The sequence below is a fragment of the Artemia franciscana genome, chromosome 18 (assembly GCF_032884065.1).
Source record: "Artemia franciscana chromosome 18, ASM3288406v1, whole genome shotgun sequence".
NCBI lineage: Eukaryota > Metazoa > Arthropoda > Branchiopoda > Anostraca > Artemiidae > Artemia > Artemia franciscana.
Genome location: NC_088880.1, coordinates 11272846 through 11289137, shown reverse-complemented (window position 1 = coordinate 11289137; position 16292 = coordinate 11272846). Strand labels below are relative to the sequence as shown.

General features: G+C 36.1%; 1 protein-coding gene across 3 annotated transcripts in view; it reads right to left on the bottom strand.

The window, feature by feature from the left end:
• LOC136038602 (anoctamin-10-like) overlaps window positions 1–16292 on the bottom strand; it is a 206980-nt gene that overhangs the window by 21693 nt on the left and 168995 nt on the right. For all 3 annotated transcript variants that reach the window (XM_065721810.1, XM_065721812.1, XM_065721811.1), the window contains 2 exons: window positions 15801–15890; window positions 5479–5673 (listed from right to left, as the gene is read on the bottom strand). In XM_065721810.1, coding sequence (XP_065577882.1) covers window positions 5479–5673; window positions 15801–15890 — 285 coding nt within the window. The remainder of the gene's footprint in view (window positions 1–5478; window positions 5674–15800; window positions 15891–16292) is intronic.

The window sequence follows — 16292 nt, the reverse complement described above, 5'->3', positions numbered from 1 at the left end:
AGATGTAAGAAAAACGTTACAAGAGCTCAAGGCAGAATTCAATGTCGTACCTGCACGAAGTGGTTACATTTCTCCTGTGCATCCGTCACCTACAGCAAAGAAGCTACTGAAAAATTATTGGGGAAGTGGCAATGTCATCGATGCGAAGAAGTAACTAACACACCAAAAGTCGCGACAGTCGGAACTCCAAAAAGCCAAAGGCAGCACAATCAAGGCTCCATTACTGCATCTACTACTTCAAAGGAGTCTTTAGACAACAATGAACCCTCGATCATCGGTGAAAGTCCATTGGTTCACAAAACCCCTACCATACAATCTCCTAGCGAACCTTGCAGTTATTGCCACACCCAGACAGAAGCGAGCACATCATTTCACTGTTTTTTCTGTAGTGAGTGGGAGCATGCCTCCTGCCGTGGAATAAACACTGATATTGTCCTCTCGATGAAACTTCATGACCCTTCATCAATCGATGAAACTTCATCAATCTTGTTTCGATACGAGTGTTCATCCTACTCCAAGCGGAATGTAGCCCATCTGCAGCTACAAGTTAGGACAATGGCAGATCGCACAAAAACCGTTCAATCCAAATGAAGAGGGACGATCAACCTTAAATTCTGGCGATCAAGCACTGTATTCCCATGTGGCTCAAAATGGAGCAGCCAGTCTTGGTACAAGTATACCAACTGCAGCCTACGTGACCAACCCAATAAAAACGCTTCTATTAGCTGAAAAGGAGAAGCAATTGTGGGAAGAAAAACGACGTAACTTAGTCATAGCGGGAATTCCTGAGTCTGATAATCTTATAGAATAAAGTCACAAGTAATCATTGAACTTTGCCGAAAGAACAGCTTAGGAGCCACCTTAGAAATCGATGACTTTATTGAGACTAGGCAACTAGTAAGAACAAGAGAAAGAGACAAACCAAGAAAGCTCTTTGTAAAGCTCCGAGATGACGCTTCAACTTTGGCAAAACGAAATACCATTCTGAAAAATGCCAGAATTTTGCGAAATTCTACAGATCCCAAGACCCGCTGTGAGATCTACATAGGGCCTGATCTTACACGACTCCAGCTTCAGACTCAAGCAGAAAGAAGGAATCTCAAAAGAATTGAAAATGCCATCCATGAGCGAGTAGCAACAGATCAAACACAACAATAGCAACAAAGAACCATAGACAAAACAGTGAATAATATGTTACTTGACTACTACCGCCTGACACCCCCACCATCAACTCTACAAATAATAACTATGAAAATACCAGGAATCGCAACCCCCCGTTATCTGAGCTGTCGACTTCTTGGTGCCAATTCTACAGAAACATACCTCCACCATATAATCTGTCAAATGGGGAGCAAGACCAACAAAGCTCCAGTCCAGCGTTCTGCAACTTGAGGAGCCCATCTGACAATCACCACGACAACCTGCAAAAAAGGAGGAAAACCGGTAAATCCCAAACCAAATCGACTCTGTCAAATAACCTTCTACCCGGAAAGGGACTCCCCTGGCCATAGCAAATCAAAACAAATCCAAAATGCATCATCACCACCTCCACCTCAATAAATACTCAAGGTCTAAGTCTAGAGACTCCTGATTCTTCTTCCTGCAATCTGGAAAGAGGGAAAAAGAAAACAGTTTTTAATACGAAGCCAACCCAAACTTACCGCTTTCCAGCAATAGCCCTGTCGAATGTTCGCTCTCTCAACAACAAGACAGAAGATATGGAAGTTTTCTAAAGGAAACGCGACATTGACGTCATGTGCATGACAGAAACATGAATGTCGTCTTCTGCTTTGGCCATTATCGACGGGTACTCCTGTTATATTTCCCCACGCTGCAGCGCATCAGGTGAGCCTATGACGCACGGTGGCGGTGTCGGTTTCTACTGCAAAGAAAACATGCCTCACAGGATCCTGGATGTCTCAATGCCAAAGACCCATGACATCGAAGTTTCATGGCTTTGGGCACGACCAAAAGGCCTACCTCGTCAAGTGTCGTCACTGATATATGCCACGGTATATTTCCCTCCAAGAGGACCATACCGGCGACAACTAGTGGAATATCTCCAACAAAGCTGCGACCTCATCAGAACTAAATACCCATATGCTGGAATCTTCCTTTGCGGGGACTTCAACGACCTGAAGCCGAACTGGATCGAGAGCTCTACAGCCCTTCGTCAAATAGTTAATGTAAAAACAAGAGGAGAAAACACCCTCGATTTGATCTTCACTACACTTGGTGATTTCTACTTAGATCCCTCGGCGGAAGCACCACTCTCAACCAGGGACCACGCAACCGTTCTATTGCGACCTAAGTCAACAGTGGAACCTAGTAAACCAACCCAGTTCAGTTACCGTCCGCTCACAGAGGAGGGCATAATTGGCTACAGAGAATGGCCCAACTCGGTATGCTGGTTCCGCCTTTTCAAAGACGAAAATGCAAACAGCATGACCGAACTCTTCTATGAGAAAACGACTCGAGAGTACGAACGATTCTTCCCTGAGAAGCGAGTTACAATCAAGCCACAGAGCAAACCATGGGTTAACCCGAACATAAAAGCTGCAATGAGAGAGCGAGACATGCTTTACAAGACAAAGCCCCATTGTGATGAATATAAATGGAAAAGAAATATAGTAGTGAGACTACTAAAGCAAGCTAGGCGTCTGTATGGACACCAAATATTCGCTAGGTTGTCAGCCAGTGATCCAAGGAAGTTCCACACACCTGTACGGAAGTTAATGGGACAGCAGAAGTCAAAATCCATTCTGAAGGACAAGCAAGGAAAGAATTTAACCGCAGAAATAATGAATGCCCACTTCTCAAATATTTGCCGCCAACAGCCTCCCCTCAATACTTTACCACAGAATGGTCCGATTGAAACCATCCCTGTCATCACAGTTTCCCAGGTCCAAGAAAAACTCGAACACCTAGATATTAGGAAAGCCTCTTACCCCGGCGAAATTCCTATAAGGCTGATACACACATGCTCCTCCTTCCTGGCCACGCCATTGGCTATGATGTATAACCAGTGTCTACTGGAAGGCGTTTTTCCAGATAAGTTTAAAAAGGCATTTATCACACCTATTCCGAAGAAAACATCACCGACCTCACCGTCAGACCTTAGGCCGATTTCGAAGATGCCCATCATCTCGAAAGTCTTTGAAGACTTTATTCTACAGTGGCTACTAGCAGAAGTAGAACATAAAATCGACCCTATGCAGTTCGGTTTTCGTCGAGGGCACAGCACAACACATTATCTGGTCAGATTACTTCATGATCTACTAGAGCATCTAGAAATTTCGGAGGCCTTTGCTGATATAATAATTTCTGATTTCGTGAAAGCTTTCGATCTCCTTGACCACGAGACTGTTATCAATGAAGTCCGTGCTCTGGAGGTCTCGCAGTTTCTGCTGTGCATCATCGCAAGTTTCCTTTCCGGTCGTCAACAGTGCGTACAACTTGAAAACAGGGAAGCATCCAACTTCCAAGACATCACATGTGGAGCAGCCCAAGGAAGCAAGCTAGATCCCATCTTATTTGTCATTGTAATCAACCGACTGATGAGACAACATAAACAAAGGTGCAAGTTCGCAGAGGACTGTTCAATAAGTCTACTACGATTCGTTCTACAAACACACGACCAACTCGAGCCCCTGGTCGCAAAGCTTCGGGATCAAGCTGATCAAGTGAAGCTCCAGCTAAGTCTTGAGAAAAGCTGTGTGTTGCGTGTCAACTTCCTAAAGAAGAAGAGCATTGACGAACCTGCACCTCTCCAACAAAGAAATAAGTTAAAATACTCGGCATCACACTAAGTGACGATCTTAGGTACGGAGATCACATCAACCAGATCACAGCAAAAGCAGCTGGTCTTCTAAAATCCTTTGCAAATCTCAAAAGGTTTGGAATGACAGAACAACTCCTTCTTTCGTGCTACAAAACTTATGTAATGTCCATAGTCATGTACGGCTGTCCTGTCTGGCACCCATCGCTCACAGAGAAAGACAAAAGTCAGCTTGAAACAATTCAGACAAGAGCCTGCAAAATATTTCTTGGATCAAATTACAAAAACTACGAAGAAAGCTTGAGCGAACTCAGGCTCCCAACCCTGGATGAAAGGAGGCACGAAACACTGATGAAGTTTGGAGCTGACATCCTGAAGTCCCCGACGCACACAAGACGAGGGTGGCAACTTTTAAAGAGGGAAAAGAACTGTTAGAATGCCCGCCTACACACTCAAAGACAAGATTTTTAAACTCCTTCGTTCCATACTTCGTGAAGAACTACAACGACAATATCCTCAAATCGAAGTGATAGCTCATCATGTGTGTTCTTTATGTTGCGTCTTTTTGCGTTTTTCTATTTTCTTTTTTTTTGTTTGGCAATACCCATGTTATTGCATTGTGATAAAGGAAAAGAATAAAGATTATTATTATTATTATTATTATTCGTAGTGTTTTAAAATGTTTTTCAGTTCACCAAGGTGGGTGGTGGCTCTCAGTATATTTAGGATTTTTCCCAGAATTTTTTCAGAGGCACTCTCAATATATACAGAATATTCTGTTTTTAACCTTAATTCTCTTGCAAGTAGTTTGACAAAACATTTTTACAATACTATTTCACCACCATTTTGCGAAAATTCTAACCTGACGTGTTCGAAGAAATTAACTGTAAAATGTCCAGATGTATTTAGGTTACCATTGGTAGTATTTTGTCTGGCCTGTACCGTTCCGGCCAAGGCTAAAATTAGAGCTGTTTGACAGATTAAAATCAGAAGTTTCAAATAAAAGATAGATCTCTATAAGCAATAGGATCTAGACTTATAGTAAAGAATGACTATTTTTATCTATCTTTCTTTACTATCTAGTATCTTTATTTTTCTTGTATCTTTCTTTTTTATCTTATTCTTTTTATCTTATTTTTCAAGTATTTTTCTTTGCTATCTTACTATCTTTTACTATCTTTCTTTACTATTCGTATCTATCTCTCCTTACTATCTTTCTTTGAGTCTTATCTAGACTATTCTTATCTATCTTTGTAACATCATTTTAATTTTAGATCAAAGAAGCGACTATACACGTTTCTGAGACAAAGCAGGATAAACTTCCCAATACAAATCGCATAAACATTGTCTACCTATTATCTTTCCATTATTTTTTTTTGTTCCATTCTTTTTTGCTATACATTTTTGAGTGTAATCAACCAGACTCAAATATCACCTTTTGGGCTACTCCCTGCCTAGCTTGTCATTTTCGGGATTATTAAGGTGGGCGACAGGATATTTGATGAAAATATATTTTTATGTTGGTATTTTTTCTCCCCTATTCTTTCCCGGCCATGGAGACTTACGAGGGAGATTGTGTTGAATTGTTTTTTTTTTACTGTTAAATAAAGAACTCCGAACTTTATTTTCACCTTGTTTTAAGCGGATTAATGATTTTTGATAATAATAGTACTAGCTATTCTGGTGTTTCAATAACTTACATAGTAGCTTTCAAGCAGTCCCTCGTCCACTGCTTGACGGTATGCTGGATTATCACTTGATATTTCGTCTGTCTTCAAGTTTCTTATATCTTCAGCTGTTAGTCGGTTTTCAGCATCTTCTTTTTTAAGACGAGCTTCTAGGAATCGACGATACCGCTTCTTCTTCGCTAAGTAGTTTACGAGCAATTCCTCCACCTTAGATTATAATATTTTGTTTAATTAGTCTCTTAGAAAAGTGAACTTGCCAACAATGACAATTCAATGGGTGCTGAATAGTCGTCAAAGCCATTAACGACAAAATTTGCGAAAAGTCAAAGAAGGTACGAAAAATGGTAAAAATGGAAAAAATTAACACTCAAAAACAAATAAACATAACGTTGATTTTCAGTTTTTACGCAAATTTTTAGTTTTATTTAGTTTTATTGGGTGCTAGTTACCTATTAGTATATAAGTACTCTTTTTCTCACACACCAATCGGCACATCTTGAACTCTTTTTAGCAGTTAATCATAGGCAGCACAATAGCGCTGCCTAAGTTTTGTCTTAGACCAGGGCACTTTGTACCGAAGGACTTCGAAAAAGGCTCATTCAATTGAAGATTGAAAGGGTAGTGCCATTTTTATAGTCAAAAGTGATTGGAGGGCAACTAAACCCCTCCTACAACCACTACTTACCCAAAACACATCCAATCAAAATTTCGAAATAGCTATTTTGTTCAACATAATTGAAAGGTCCAGAAATTATATCTTTGAGGATGATACCCCTCCCCCCAGAGCCTTATGGCCAAGGGTTGTAAGTTATGCCCTGGGGGCACACCAGAATTACATAGAAAGGGTGATCGAAGGGGGCTCATTGGAATTGCAATCAGAAGTTCTTGTGCCTTTTTCATGATTCAGAGCGATCAGAGGGTGGATAGCCCCCCCCCCCAAACCTTACATCTTCCCAAAATGCATCTGATAAAAATTTTGAGATGGCCATTTGTTATCCTAGAAATTCCGAAAAGGTTCATTCAATCGGAAATTGAAAGGGCTAGGGCCCTTTTTAATAGTCAAAGTGAATAGAGGGCAACAAGCCCCTACCCCTCTACACCCATTAATTCCCAAAACATATCTAATCAAAATTTGACATAGTCGTTTTGTGATCAAAGTAGTTTAAAGGTCCGGAAATTATGTCTTTGAGGATGACAACATTTCCCCACAGACCTCAGGGCAAGGGTTTTAAGTTATACCCTGGGGACATGTAAGGTACATATAAAAAGGGTGATCGTATCAACTTCGTAGGGGTCTCATTGGAATGGTAATTAGAAGTTTATCATTGCATAGGTAATTAGGCAATTAGTGCCCTTTTTAAGACATGTATCTGATAGGAATTTTTATGGCCATTTGTTGTCGTAGAAACTTCAAAAACAGTTCATTCGATTGGAAATTGAAAAGGCCAGAGCCGTTTTTAATAGCCGAAAGTGATTACGGGCACCCAACCCCCCTCCCACGCCCACCATTTCCCCAAACACATCTAATCAAAACTTTGAAATAGCCATTTTATTCAACGTAAGTGAAAGGTCCGGCTCCCTCCCCGCAGCCCTAAGGGCAAGGCTTGTAAGTCACGCCCTGGGGGTATACCAGGTTTATAAAACCTGAAAGAGTGATCGTATAAACTTCGGAAGGGGCTCATTGGATTGGTAATCAGAAGCTCTAGTGTCCTTTTTATGATTCAAAGTGATCAGAGGCTGTACACCCCTCCCCCCAACCTTCATATTTTCCCGAAATGTATCTGATAGAAATTTTGAGATGGTCATTTGTTATCTTAGAAATTTCGGAAAAAGCTCATTCGATTGGTAACTGAAAGGACTAGTGCCCTTTTTAATAATCGAAGTGAATGGAGGCAACAAGTCCCTCCCCCTGCCACATGCCATCAATTCCCAAAACAAATCTAATCAAAATTTTGAGATAGCTATTTTGTTCAACGTAGTTGAAAGGTCTGGAAATTATCTCTTTGAGGATGACACCTCCCACGGCCCTCAGTGCAAGGTTTGTGAGTTATACCCAAAGGATACTTAAGGTTTATGTGGATAGCATAGCCGTAAAACTCTGGAGGAGGCTCACTTGAATGTAAATCAGATGTTCCAGTGCCCTTTTTATGAGTCCCCGCAGTCGTTAGGGCAAGGGCTGTAAGTTAGGCAATTCGTTCATTGTTTACACATAGGATATGCTATTGAGAAAGGCATGTATGTTCAAACTTTACTTTCCAAGAAGACGAAGGGCATTCACGTGAGCCTTTCAGAGAATGTTGAGGAGAGTGTTCAAGTAAATCGAAACGCGTTACGTGTATACAGATTGTCAAAAGGATGTAACACACGAATAGCTGAGTATATGAATTTGGAAAATTCCGGAAAATGTACAACCATTAATATGAAAATATGCACTACAAGTACAACCATTACTACTACCACACTAATCCATTTACAACAATGAGGGGAAGTTTGAACTAAATCAAAGGACTCTATGCCCTTTGATGCACATTGCATGCACATTGTCAAAATAAGTCATATCAAGGATTGATTTGGGTATTAAGTTGGAACTTTCAGAAAATGCTTAAAGTGGAAGATCATTTCACCAAAAGGAAATATGTGCACACTAATGCTAATACTACTTTTACTGTAACATTTACTGCTACTATTACTTTTACTGCAACTATTTGTAAGGTTAAGAGGATTGAGATAAAAATTTCAAGAAGTATATGAAGATATAGGTTATCAAAAGGATATATCAGCAGTGTCATAATAATGGCTAATTGCCTTAGGTTGAAACTTCCAGGACTTGATGAGAAGGATGTACCATAAGGCAATCTGCTAATACTGCTAATGCTAGTAGTACTACGACAATTCAATATATTACTAGCAATATCAATACTAGTACTGTGACTACTATTACAACTATGCCTAAGGCTATGAAGGAGAAATTTTCAAGGAATTTTTAGGGGAAAAGATGAGCTGAGGCACAACACCTCGTCTGTATGGAGGTTGTTAAAAGGGTTTAACTGCAATATCTTAGGAGCAGTTTGGTGAGTGAAGTTGAAAATAACAGGGCTTGGTGTGAGGGATGTTGAAATAATCAAAAGAAAATATCCACATCCTAATGCTGCTGCTTCTACTCATACTACTACTACTGTTACTATTGTTACTACTTCTATTACTACTATTGTCACTAAAGCTTAGGCTACTACAATTAATTCTACCGCTGCTGCTATTACCACAGTTATTAAAACAAAGGATATTAAAGCGAAAAATTTGGGGTTTATAGAAACTGTATGGAACTAATTCGGAACACGCTATGCCCACACAGGTTGTCAGGCAAACGCATCAGAAATGCTTCTGGAATGGTTGACTGTATTAAGCTGAAACTTTCAGCGTGTGTTGAAGGGGATGTTGAAGAAACCAAAGGTGCTATGCAAATAGTGCTACTAATACTTGTAAAACTATTGCTACTGCGCAAGCTAAGGGCATTAACGTGAAGCTTTTAAGGAATATATAGGGGGATGTTGAAATTAGTCAAAATAAACTATAAGCATGTAGACTTTCAAAAAGGTGACAAAGCAATATCGAAGTCGAACTTATATTATTAAGTGTAAGTTGTGTATAAGGGTAAGTTGTGGGGATTTTAAACTATGCATAAGGCACTATGTGTATACTTTAATACTGCCACTACAGTTATTGTAACTAATGACACTAAGAGTATTAAGGTGAAACTTTTAGGTAACATTTTAGAGGAATTTCAATTAAATGAAAAATTTCATGCATGCAGGTTTTCAAAAGGGCATATAAGCAATATCATATGTAGCACCACTCTATAAGTACTAAAAATATTATTGAAACTTGTAAAGGAGTTAATTCAATTCAAAATTAAAAGGTATAGCGCTCTTTTTAAGAGTAAAAAGAGATTGGAGGGCAAACAGCCTTTCTCTCAAGCACATTCTTTTTCCAAACGCATCCAGTCAAAATTTTGAGACAACCATTTTGTTCAGCATAGTAGAACAGTCCAACGACTATGTCTTTAGGGATATTGGGCATGTCCCCACCCATAATTATGCAATTGGCCCATTATGGTTTACAACTAAATGTTGCTTTAAATTAATCAAAAGGTATTTTGTTTGTGGTTGCCAATAGGACACCTCAGCAACATATCGAGAAGACTGGGGGTATTAAGTTGAAATTTTTGGGGCTACTACTATTACAACTTCTGCTCTTACAATTTAAATAAATAAAAATGGTATAAGTGTATCCAGGTTGTCACAGAGCGAGATACAATCTATTGGGAATGATATTAAGTTTTATTTTTCAGGTCAACTTCAAGAGTTATAAAATTAAAAACACTGTTTGTATCAGGCTTGAAAATTGTAGAAAAAGTTTCTCGAACACACAAATACAACCCAAACTATGGATTCTTATAGAAGAAAAAATGAAAAGAGATAAAATAATATTTTTCCATGAAAAAAAGTATGATAATAAAAAACGAACGGAAATTAACTTAAAAAACTTTTTCCACGAAACAAGTTTTTAAAAGAAAAGTAAAGAGGTCTATTTAGCCAGAGATTAGCAGAAATAAATTCAAATAATCTTCCTAGGGTAAAGCTACGACAAAGCACAATCAATAAATAAACAAAACTTATAACGACCAGAAATTACAACAAATATCAAACAAAACAATCAAACTCAAAACGAGCAGAAATCAACATGAGTAGGGATGATAATCCCCATGCCTTCTCACGACCAGAAAATAATTTGCGGTTTACTGGAAAAATGGAGCTCTTCACTTCGCTTTGAAAAACTTGTTTTGTGTAAAAAGTTTTTTTAAATTAATGACACTAAAAACAAATCAACGGAGTAGAGTATACTACGGGATGCGGGATACTAACAACAAATAAGCTGGATTTCACTCGTAGGGTAGTTTCGTTCCAAAGAAAACTGCTAATGGGATGATCCGGATAAAACTTGTTTTTCTGTTACTAACAAGCAGAGGGTTCAGCCAACTTACCACATAAACCATTCAAAGAGCATAAAACATAATGCTAAATCACAACGGATCTCCAAAATTGGCTACGGTGATTCAACATTCGTTATATCAGGAGATCTAGATTTTACAGGATAATGGAAAACCGAACAATGAAAGAGGATCTCCAAAATTGGTTACGGTGATTAAAAATTCGTTATATTAAGAGATGCAACGTTCACGAAAAAACGGAAAACCAAACAATGAAAGAAGATCTCCAAAATCAGTTCAAGTGATTCATCATGCATTATATTAGGAGACGTAAATTTTGTAGAAGAACGGAAAACCGATCAATGAAAGAAGAGCCAAAAATTGGATATAGTGATTCAACATTCGTTATATTAGGAAATGTAAATTTTGCTGGAAAATGGAAAACTGAACAATGAAAGAAGATCTCCAAAATTGCTTAGAGTGATTCAAAATTTGTTATATTAGGAGATATAAATTTTGCAGTAGAATTGAAAACCGAACAATTAAAGAAGATCTCGAAAATTGGTTACAGTGATTCAACATTCGTTATATTAGGAGATGTAAATTTTGCAGGAGAATGGAAAACCGAACAATGAAAAAGAACTATTTAGCCAAAGATTAGCAGAAATAAATTCAAATAATCTTCCAAGTGTAAAGCTACGACAAAGCACAATCAATAAATAAACAAAACTTATAACGACGAGAAATTACAACAGATAATCAAAATCAAACTCAAAACGAGCAGAAATCAGCATGAGTAGGGATGATAATCCCCATGCCTTCTCAAGACCAGAAAATAATTTGCGCTTTACTGGAAAAAATGGAGCTCTTCACTTCTTTTTAAAAAACTTGTTTTGTGTAAAAAGTTTTTTTTTAAATTAATGACACTAAAAACAAATCAACGGAGTAAAGTATACTACGGGATGCGGGATACTAAAAACAAATAAGCAGGATTTCGCTCGTAGGGTAGTTTCGTTCTCAAGAAAACTGCTAACGTGATGATCCGGATAAAACTGTTTTTTTTTGTTACTAACAAGCAGAGGGTTGAACCAACTCACCACCATTCGAAGAGCATAAAACATAATGCTAAATCACAACGGATGTCCAAAATTGGCTACGGTGATTCAACATTCGTTAAATTAAGAGATGCAAATTTTACGCAAAAACGGAAAACCAAACAATGAAGGAAGATCTGCTCGCTTAAAGAGATTCATCATGCATTATATTAGGAGACTTAAATTTTGCAGAAGAACGGAAAATTGAACAATGAAAGAAGAACTCAAAAATTGGATATAGTGATTGAACATTCGTTATATTAGGAGATGTAAATTTTGCTGGAAAATGGAAAACTGAACAATGAAAGAAGATCTCCACAATCGGTCACAGTGATTCAAAATTTGTTACAGTGATTCAAAAATTGGTTATAGTAATTCAACATTCGTTGCATTAGGAGATGTAAATTTTACAGGAGAATGGAAAACCAAACAATGAAAGAAGATCTCAAAAATTGGTTGCAGTGATTCAAAATTCATTATATTAAGAGATATAAATTTTACTGAACAGAAAACCATGCAATGAAAGAAGATCTCCAAAATTGGTTAAAGTAATTCAAATATCATTGTATTAGTAGAGGCCAAATTTACAGGAAAACAGAAAACCAAACAATGAAAGAACATCTCCAAAATTGATTATAGTTATTCAATATTCGTTATATTAGAAAATTTAAACTGTAAAGGAGAATGGAAAATCAAACAATGAAAGAAGATCTCCAAAATTAGCTAAAGTGATTCAACATTCGTTAGATAAGGAAAAATACATTTTACACCAGAATGGAAAACCAAACAATGAAAGAAGATCTCCAAAACTGACCACAGTAATTCAACATACGTTATACTAGGAGATGTAAATTTTAGAAGAGAATGGAAAACCAAACAATGAAAGAAGACCTCCAAAGTTATTTAGAGTGATTCAAAATTCGTTATATTAGGAGATATAAATTTAACAGGAGAACCGAAAACAGGACAATGAAAGAAGATCTTCAAAATTGGTTACTGTGATTCAAAATTTGTTATATTAGGAGATATAAATTTTACAGGAGAAGGAAAAACCAAACAATAAAAGAACATTTCCAAATTTGAGTAAAGTGATTCAACAATCGTTATATTAGAAGATGTAAATTTTGCGAGATTACTGAAAACCAAACAACCAAAGAATATCTCCAAAATTGGTTAAAGTGATTCAACATTCGTTACATTAGGAGATGTAAACTTTACATGAGAATGGAAAACCAAACAATGAGAGAAGATCTCCAAAATTGCTTATTAAAGTTATTCAAAATTCGTTATATTAGGAGATCTCAGACATTGGTTAAAGGGATTCAACATTCGTTATATTAGAAGATGTAAATTTTGCGAGATTACTGAAAACCAAACAAAAAAAGAATATCTCCAAAATTGGTTAAAGTGATTCAACATTCGTTATATTAGGAGATGTAAACTTTACATGAGAATGGAAAACCAAACAATGAGAGAAGATCTCCAAAATTGCTTATTAAAGTTATTCAAAATTCGTTATATTAGGAGATGTAAATTTTACAGGAGAGCGGAAAACCTAACAATGAAAGAAGATCTCAGACATTGGTTAAAGGGATTCAACATTCGTTTTATTAGGAGATATAAATTTTACAGGAGAAAGAAAAACCAAACAATGAAAAAAAATCTCCAAAATTGGTTACAGTGTTTCAAAAGTCGTCCTATTAGGGGGTGTGAATTTTACAGTCAAACGGAAAACCAAACAATGAAAGAAAATCTCCAAACTTCGGAAAACTAATTCAACATTCGTTTTATTAGGAGATGTAAATTTTACTGCATAAAGGAAAGCCAAGCAATGAAAGAAGATCTCCAAAATTGGTTAAAGTGATTCAACATTCGTTATATTAGGAGATGTAAATTTTACAGGAGAATGGAAAACCAAACAATGAAAAACTATCCCCAAAATTGGTTACAGTAATTCAACCTTCGTTATATTAGAAGATACAAATTTTACAGGAGTTATATTAGGAGATGCAAATTTTAAAGGAGAACAGAAAACCAGACTATAAAAGAAGATCTCCAAAATTGGCTACAGTAATTCAACATTCGTTATATTAGAAGATGTAAATTTTACAGGAGAACGGAAAACCAAACAATAAAAGAAGGTCTTCAAAATTGGTTACAGTGATTCAACATTCGTTATATTAAGATATGTAAACTTTACATGAGAACGGAAAACCAAACAATGAAAGAAGATCTCCAAAATTGATTACAGCGATTCAACCGTCGTTATATTAGGATATGTAAATTTTACTGAAAAACAGAAAGCCAAGCAATGAAAAATGATCTTCAAAATTGGCTAAAGTGATTCAACATTCGTTATATTAAGAGATGTAAATTTTACAGGAGAATGGAAAACCAAACAATGAAAAAATATCTCCAAAATTGGTTACAGTAATTCAACCTTCGTTTTATTAGAAGATACAAATTTAGCAGGAGAATGGAAAACCAAACAATTAAAGAAAATCTCAAAAATTAGTTAGTGATTCAACATTAGTTATATTAGGAGATGTAAATTTTAAAGCAGCACGGAAAACCAAACAATGAAAGAAGATCTCCAAAATTGGCTACAGTGATTCAACATTCGTTATAATTAGGATATTTAAATTTTACTAGAGAATGGAAAACCAGAATATGAAAGAAGATATCCAAAATTTGTTACAGTGATTGAACATTCGTTATATTAAGATATGTAAACTTTACATGAGAACGGAAAACTAGACAATGAAAGAAGATCTCCAAAATTGGTTACAGCGATTTAACCTTCGTTATGTCAGGATATGTAAATTTTATAGGAGAACGGAAAACCAAACAATGAAGAAGGTCTTCAGAATTGGTTACAGTGATTCAACATTCGTTATATTAGGAGATTTGAATTTTACAGGAGAATGGAAAACCAAACAATGAAAGAAGATTTCCAAAATTGGTTTTAAAGTGATACAACATTCGTTGTATTAGGAGATGTAAATTTTACAGGAGAATGGAAAACCAAACAATTAAAGAAGGTCTCTAAATTGGTTAGAGTGATTCAACAATCGTTATATTAGGAGGTGTAAATTGGAGCGAAAAACCAGACAATTAAATTTGGGTTGGTTGAGGTTGACAATATCATTGATTCCGGCTTTGATATTTCTTACATTCACAAATGTTTTTTCTGCAAAAAAGTATATCAGCCCTCAGAAGAAAAAAGGGGCAAGTAGTTCTTATTTAAGATTTGTTTTAAAAAAATAAGGAGAAAACATGGGTTTAATTTAAATAAGCAATGGAACAAAACAAAAGATAAAAAACAACAGAATTTCAAATAATAAAAAAATCCAAATATTTAGTTCGTTGTTTGTCTTTTTTTATTTCTCGTTTTCCTTAAATGATTGTCTTTTATTATTTATTTTTCCTTAAATATTTTTCCAGTTGAAAAAGGCTCCCGGCCGTGGAGTCAAAAAATTTCGATTTTTTCAATTATTTAAAGTCTTGCTGTTGTTTCTTTATCTTTAGTTTTGTTCCAATGCTTTACTTAAATTAATCTCGGTTTTTCTATCTTAATTTTTTGTAAATAGAAAAGTATGGGGCCTAAAAAATTGTTCGCTTTAATAAATTGTCGTCTTTTTAGCGTCTTTTTAGGTCTTTTTGTGGTATTTTGCCACTCCCTCCGTCCTTAAAAAAACACTTATTCACACGACTAAGGTTTATTTGCTGCAACCTTTAGACTCTCACTGTGTATCTCCCCTCAAAAACTTCGATTTGAACCTGAATTTAGATAATGGGTAAGACAGGATAATTTTTACCCAAAAAGAAATAGAATACACTACAGAAAAGAAAAAAAATAGCATGTTTGTATGAATTGATTTTCCCATAACCATTTTTGATATTTCCTTTTTTTCTTTTACAGGAATTTATTTTTGGGAAATTTTCTTTGTTTCGATTTTTTCTTTTTTAAGAATCTGAATTTTCGTAAAATTTAATTTTTTTAATTTTAGATGCGTATTTTTTTTCAAAGTTTTCATGAGATTTGATTTCTGTACTGAAAGAATTTCTTACTTGGAGTTTTGTTTTTTATTTTCAGCTCAATATGAATCGTTCAATCACCAAAACTTAATTTTATTTGGCTAAATAAAGGGGAAAAAACGGCTCACTGTCTATTGCTAGACTTCTCAAGTCATACGGAAGTTTCCTAAAGTGAAAACCAGCTCAGACCATAGGTAATAAAGAAAAAGCCTTACCTTTTCTGAACCATAACGAAGTGCTATCGGCAGCAGCGCCTCTTCAAAATGATTCAAGAACTGTAAAACTATTAACATCGTTGCAATTTGCTAGAAAACAACAACATTAGAACATAAAAGACACGCTGGCCATGCCTTGCAAAAAACGAATGGCTACAAGAGAAGATAAAGGATAACAGTAAAAAGTGACAAAATTAACATCCAGTTAAAACAAGAAAACTGCAAATATTGCACCGAGACTTTTTCAATTATTGACACGTTTAGCCATTGATGAGGACAGTTGAAATCCGATTGGTTGAAATGGTTAATTGGAAATTTAAGCAACCATGCATATTTTCAAAAATTCATAAAACCGAGAATTCCGTTTTCAATAAAAAAAAAGCTTTATTATGCAATTATGTAGTTTTTGGTAGTAGTGGGTAGTGTTGGGCGATATCGGATATCGATATCGATATATCGCACCAAATATCAATATCGAATACCGAAACGTAA